Source organism: Oryza sativa, chromosome 10, assembly GCF_034140825.1.
Source record: "Oryza sativa Japonica Group chromosome 10, ASM3414082v1".
Taxonomy (NCBI): Eukaryota; Viridiplantae; Streptophyta; class Magnoliopsida; order Poales; family Poaceae; genus Oryza; species Oryza sativa.
Window position 1 is genome coordinate 14,360,793 of NC_089044.1, and position 6,875 is coordinate 14,367,667.

General features: G+C 41.5%; 1 protein-coding gene across 1 annotated transcript; it reads left to right on the forward strand.

The window, feature by feature from the left end:
• The first annotated feature begins 1,110 nt into the window (after positions 1–1,110).
• Positions 1,111–6,464, forward strand: LOC4348576 (uncharacterized oxidoreductase At4g09670). The gene is made up of 2 exons (XM_026020964.2): positions 1,111–1,713; positions 5,582–6,464. The coding sequence occupies exons 1-2, from the start codon at positions 1,192–1,194 to the stop codon at positions 6,200–6,202; spliced, it is 1,143 nt and encodes a 380-aa protein (XP_025876749.1). The 5' UTR covers positions 1,111–1,191; the 3' UTR covers positions 6,203–6,464.
• Positions 6,465–6,875: the final 411 nt, after the last annotated feature.

Genomic DNA, 6,875 nt, shown 5'->3' on the forward strand with positions numbered 1-6,875 from the left:
GGGAAGAAAATTTAACACGCCTTCTTAGAATTTTTAGAAACATACCCTAATGTTAAAAACAAAATATTATTATTACAATTATAATTGTTAAAATTATTAGTTACTTCAAAGATCATAAAAACCTTATTTTATATGCTAGAGTATTTAGAAACTAAAAAAAAATCTACCTGTAGCCAAACAAGTTCTTTTGAGTGGTATTTGCGTGCTTGTGGTGGCTTTCGTAAAGAGTTAGGGTTGCGACCATATAAGGAAAGGGTAAACTACAAAAGGAAATATAGCCTGACTCTTTTTGATTGGCAATGACGACGCTTCTGGGCATCACGATCTCTTCGAAGGATGTTGTCGAGGCACCTCTATCTTTTCCCCTAGCAGGACACTTAGGGTGAAAACCTTTGGCCAAGATCCATTCAATGGATATTAGTGGCGTTTCGTTGTTGCATCCTCCTGAAGGCGTTGAGTGAGAGATCCCTTAGTACCTTAGCTTATCTTTAGGTACTTTAGACAACTCTCTTAGATGGTGGTAAGTTTGTTTGAGGAAGACTGGATGTTTCTTCTCTCTCGTCCTCTCCCTCTACAATCCTACGTCCTGGTGTAGTTTAAAAGGCTACCGGTGTTTTTAGCTGTTTTGAGTTGACATGTCTTTTTTATAGGGCTTGCGTCGTCTTGTCTTGCCTCATGATAGCTGACAAGGTGGTAGTTCCTTTCTTGACTTTTTTTTCCTTTTCTGCCCCTATAAAGCAAGATTTGTGTAGATTCTTCTGGGACAAACTATCACTGGTCCAACCTTAGTTAAAAGACCAATAGTAAATAAGGATTCATAAAACAGTCTAATAAGTACTACCTCAGTATATTTTTATATAACATTGACCATTCGTTTTATTTAAAAATAAATATGTAAACATATAAGTTAATTAAGGTTATATTTTTTTTAATGATAAAACAAGTCACAAGAAATTATATTTATATAATTTTTTGAAAAAGACGAATGATGAAACCTTATCCTACGTAATGTAGGGAGTAGTAACAAAAAGAAAGACAAAAACAAAAAAGAAGAAAAACAAAAAGGGAAAAAAACCCATGACAAGAGTTTAGTAGTAGTACAAACTCATCACTATTGTAAGCTCCTCCACCACTCGCTCCCTCCCTCCCCAGCTAGGCCCAGCGTCGAACACCTTCCCCCCGCCACCACCCATGTCGTCCCCGTCCTCCGCCGCGTCGCCGCCGCCGCCGCCGCCGGCGGAGCAGCGCCGCCCGGACCCGGTGCGCTTCGGCATCATGGGGTGCGCCTCCATCGCGCGGAAGCTGGCCCGCGCCATGCTCCTCGCCCCGGGCGCCGCCGTGGCCGCCGTCGGGAGCCGCTCCGAGGCGAAGGCCCGCGCGTTCGCCGAGGAGACCGGCCTGCTCCTCCGCCACGCCCCGCGCCTGCACGGCTCCTACGAGGCCCTCCTCGCCGACCCGGGCGTCGACGCCGTCTACCTCCCGCTCCCCACCAGCCTCCACGTCCGCTGGGCCACCGCCGCCGCCGCCGCGGGGAAGCACGTCCTCCTCGAGAAGCCCACCGCGCTCTGCGCCGCCGACCTCGACGCCATCCTCGCCGCCTGCGACGCCGCGGGCGTCCAGTTCATGGACGCCACCATGTGGATGCACCACCCGCGCACCGCCAAGATGCGGGAGCTCGTCGCCGACGAGGCCACCACCGGCGACGTCAGGGTGGTGAGCTCTCCTATTTTAAACTCAAATTTGATTAAAATTTGGAAACGCTTAATCGATGTTTGAATCTGCACTAGGATTGATTCATGACCTTTAAGTTAGATGCTATGCTTAAGATTTCCATATTTCTTGGAAACCCTATTTCCAAATTCCAACAATGCTGGATTGAAATTGGAAACCTTGCTGGTTGAAATATGTTTGAATTTTTGCCAAATCCAAGATATTGGCTCAACATCATGACGCCAGGGTGTTGGAAAATAAATTGAAAAAAGAACAGTCCTGCATAATCCATACAAAATAGAACCTGAAATGAAGAGGTAGCTAGTTCACTGTTTTACTGAAGGAGCATATGTTTCAAATTCGCAACAAACAACTCTGCAATGGCACCATATACACTATTAAGATATTAGGATTCCATATACACTATTAGGATTGTTACGATTCCATACTTTCCCGGTTTCCACCATACCAAAGGCATAAGAGTTACTGCAATATCTTGATACACCTCCCAAGGATAGGCAAGAAATAATTGATGTAGTAGTTTGTAAGACAGATACAGCTGTTATCTGTCTATCATTTGCAGGGCCCATCCTAACATTTTTGCTGGACCTTTTCTTGTCATTTCTGGGCTATGCAGGCTGCTAATTTGTTGGGCTGAATTCGCACTATACATAGGTATCCATATGCACATGTCCTGTAGCCCCAACCATGCTGTTCCCATTGCCCAGATGCCAGTTTTACTACGGTGATAGCATAAGGAATTACTGGATTAAGATTAGCTGCAGTTCCTACTAGAGCTCTGCATGATCTCATCCATCCATTTATCCAACGATAGGCTCTGATCCACTATATTTCACCTTTGGCTAAAGTAAATCGACATTGTTTTCCTTGATGAACAGTTCCTTAGAAAACCTGAGCCCTTCAGTTCACATCAGACAGTTCTAATGTGACTGCTTAAGTTGCAATCATTAAAGAACTCACAGGAACCAGATCCAGAATGCCTGAGACGCACATTTGTCGGTAGTACTTGGTACACTCATCTTTGTTGTGCTAAGGATTCTGTTTAGTCTGCTGCTTCCTACAAAAATCGTCACTCTCTTGGCTAAGACCTCACCAATAGATTGACGAAACTTACATGTTTCCATGTCTAGATTTACCTAGTTGGCCACAATGAATGAATAGCGATAGTTTGTTGCAAGCAATGGGAACAGCAAAACAACTTGATGACCATTGTCTTCTTGGAATAGCAACATTTTGTTAATAGCTACTAGGATCACCATCATGCCTGAGATGTACTTCTTGGAGTAGAATTTATTCTGCTTCTTTTTGTAAACTCCTTGAACTTGAAGGCCTTGTCTTGATCTTCAATATATATTTTTGCCAATAAAAATATAGAGGTTCTTCACTTGGCCAAATTTCCTACTCGTTTTTCTTATTGGAACAAAATCATTCACTCATTTGACCATGTTCCCTTTCTTCTTTCTTCTGTAATGGACTAATGGTCTTCCAAGTTAAGGTAATTTCACGTATTATCCAACTAGTACTTAAGCTGCCAATATGAATAGCTTGGCCCTCTATTGATTTTTCATTTCCCGATAATTTGCCCAGTCACATCCAACGAAGCTGTTCCCAACCTATTTCTAACAGATAATGCTATTATTTTCCTGTATGTTGTTCCGAGAATTTCCTATAGGATTACCAATACTCAAGCTATTTTTCCAATTTGCAAGATTAATAGTGATATTACCATTGCCACCCAAACATTTCTTGTCAATTCCTCAAAATCAAGTTCTCCTAACACCAACACTGCATGAATTGTAAGTCTGAGAAATTAACATGATAATTGATAACTGCCAGAAGAATTCCCCTTCGGACAGGTTCATTAATGGACGTTCACTCACTCAGCATCTGGCGCAGTAACTGTGAACATAGGTTGTTGCATTGATACTTGATAGTAAAATTTGTAATGCCTCATAGACTTGTTTAGGCTTGATCTCCTTTAGTCTGAGCTTCCTACAATTTTTATGTTTTATCCCCAGAGGGTTTTATGTTTAATAAATTTAGCTTTAAGAGAAACTCTCTTAATAATTACTGTGCAATGTTGGGATATCATTCAGTGTCTGATCCATTGTTGGCCTAGCGGCGGTCGGTCACGCTTAACAGCGGCCAGTCCGGTGCTAGCCTTCTCCTGGGTTTGTGTGTTGGCGCTGTTGGAGTGTGGGTGGTGGTATACTTTCTTTGTTTCCTGGTTACGACCTTCCAGGGTTGTAATCTTGTAATTTTTTTCAGCTCTATCAATAGAACTTCGCACCATCTAGTGCGAGTCGTTCAAAAAAAAGAGAGTACCGAGACCTAGCTGACTTTGTACTAATTACATCCCCCTTATTAGCTGGAACTTGTGTCTCTCATCACTAAATTACAAAAGGGAATTTCACTGTCGTGTTGTAATCTTCCATGGAGCCATTTTCACACATGAAAGGACCCCAGGATAATGAAAATGGGTATCAGGTAGAAATAAATTCGTCAGTTTAGTTCTATTTCTAATTCAAGGTGAAATTGTTATGAGCATGACCTCCATGTAGATTCCATGTAGTTATTTGAATTCTAATTCTCTTCTTCAAAGTATTTTATATCATCATCAATTACCATATCAAAATAGATGTATATAGGCATATTCCCTCCATATATGTATGTTCTTGTTGTCCATATTGTTCATTAAACTCTTCTATATTGATTTGTTTTATTCATCTCGAGATTCTATGTTTTTTTTCTTGTCACATGATCCGTTCTGAATGATGCTACCTATGTGGTAATGCCTCTTTTGTACTCATATCTGTGCGTATCCTTTGCTTATTTTCTCAATTGAGCCCTAAACTTTGTCCTTTTTAATATCAGGCTAGAAAGGTAGAAACAGTCAACTTACAAAATTGTAGGTAGCTGCTAGCTGGGAACTGAGTTCTTCCCAGGGAAAAGTATTAAAACTAAGAGGCTGAACCAGCGAAGGGTGGGATTTTCTTTTTTTCTGTAATTAGCTCTTGACATTATTTCTCGGGAGAGGACAGTCCATGTTCTAAAAAAACATGAACCTGGTTTCTCCTGTGGAACCCGTTTAGCACAGACAATAGCACAGGAAAAATTAAATGCTAGCAAACAAGACAAAGATCAGCAGAAAGCAAATTAAATAGAAAGAGCACGTCAACACCTCTAGATAAATCAAGCAATCAGCACAGATAATATTTCAGAAATAGCTACAGTGAATTTGTGATTGCTAGTAAAAGAGAAGGGGTATAATCTTGATAATATTCTTCAGTTTCAGTCCAAATATATCATATTGACTTTTTGACACTACTAGAAATGTTGAACCTCAGTTCTGAGTGTCAAAAGGTATAACTCAGCTCTAATCTAATGGATTGTATAACTGAGAAGACTAGGCAATTATTGACAAATTATCATTTGTTTATTAAGACTTCAAAATTATGTGCGTCTCCAAACTGTTGACAACTTTCGCACACATCTGGTTTGTAATGTGAAAGTTGAGATAAACATAGATACAATTAAGCTATCTTTTCCAGCTACTAAATATAAAAGCATTCTGTTGATTCCAAACCTAGATTGTCATACTATCATGCACCATTACTTAACTCTTGGTGTATGTCAGCAGACCCAACAATGCGTACAGTCAGTTTGAGGAACGTCAATACATATATGAACATATAAAATGTTTATGGAATGATGTATTGCCGTACTCTGCAGCTACACTACTACAGAATGATTGCCCTCTCCCCCCTTGATATACCTCCATATAATTTGCTTCCAGTTGATGTGATGTTGGAGGTTAACTAAATCATTGTTTTTCCTTTTGCTGCTTCAGATAAATAGCCTGTTCAGCTTTCGGGCAAACGAAGAATTCCTCCAAAATGATATCAGGGTAAAGCCAGACCTTGATGCCCTGGGTACGCTAGGCGATGCTGGGTGGTACAGCATCCGTGCAATTTTGTGGGCTGTTGACTATGAGCTTCCCAAGACTGTGATCGCCCTGCGCAACCCTGTTAGGAACCAAGCTGGCGTGCTCCTTGCCTGCGGAGCAACATTGTACTGGGCTGATGGAAAGATTGCCACCTTCAACTGTTCTTTCCTCACCAACCTCACCATGGACATGACCATCGTTGGAACAAACGGTACGCTTCACGTCACCGACTTTGTCATCCCATATGAAGAGAAGTACGCGGCATTCAACATGGCGTCCAAGTCAAAGTTTGCTGAACTCCACATCGGATGGGATCCACTGCCGAGCAAGCATGTCGTCTCTACAGACCTGCCACAGGAAGCCCTCATGGTCCAGGAATTCTCAAGGTTAGTGCAGAACATCCGAGACGCAGGTGGCAAACCTGAGGGAAAGTGGCCAGCCATCACCCGGAAGACTCAGGTTGTGATGGATGCGGTTAAAACCTCCATTGACAACCGATTTGGGCCAGTGGATATTTCTAGCTGAAGGGGTAAGCAAGTGTGCTTTCTGACGATCTCTGAAGTCCATGATATTTCTGTATCCTACCAGAAAGAACCACCTATTCAAATAATTGGAAGAATTGCAGTCAAATTCACTACAATATTGTAGATGTATCAAGCAAGATGATGTTATAAATAAATAGAATTTGAAACATGGAACCTCTGTTTGACCCATGGAAAGCTAACCATTGGGACATATATATTCCCATATGAAATTCATCTGTTCCTAATGAGGTTCATAGTTCAAATTCTTGGTTTTCTCTGCATACTCTGTCAGGGCAATCACATTACAAATTTCCATCCTCAAAGCTCAAGTAAGTTTTCATTTGACATTTTCTGCTGGATAACTTGTACAGTAATTTGATTGGCCTGAGAAGCATGAACCTTTCAAAGCATATATTATCTTGTGATGAAGGAGGCACACCTGGCCAAGTTGGAGAAGACATTTTCAAGACTTCAACAATCAACATCACAACCTTTGTCCCTGCTGACATTTTTGCCAGTTCTGAAAAATTTCTGAACATATGTTGTCGATGGCAATGAAGGACACATGCATGCTTCAACTACTGCTGCTGTAAGGTGACCGAATGCTTAAAACGAAAGCTGTGTTTTCTGACGGTGCCGACTGCTGACACGTTGTTTTCGTAGTAGCAAGTAGT

What these genes read in the sequence shown, in the direction of transcription:
- LOC4348576 (XM_026020964.2), top strand. Translation starts at nt 1,192, where the DNA reads ATGTCGTCCCCGTCCTCCGCCGCGTCGCCGCCGCCGCCGCCGCCGGCG. An exon ending in CCACCGGCGACGTCAGGGTG is followed by an intron (nt 1,714 to 5,581) that starts GTGAGCTCTCCT and finishes TTGCTGCTTCAG; the next exon opens with ATAAATAGCCTGTTCAGCTT.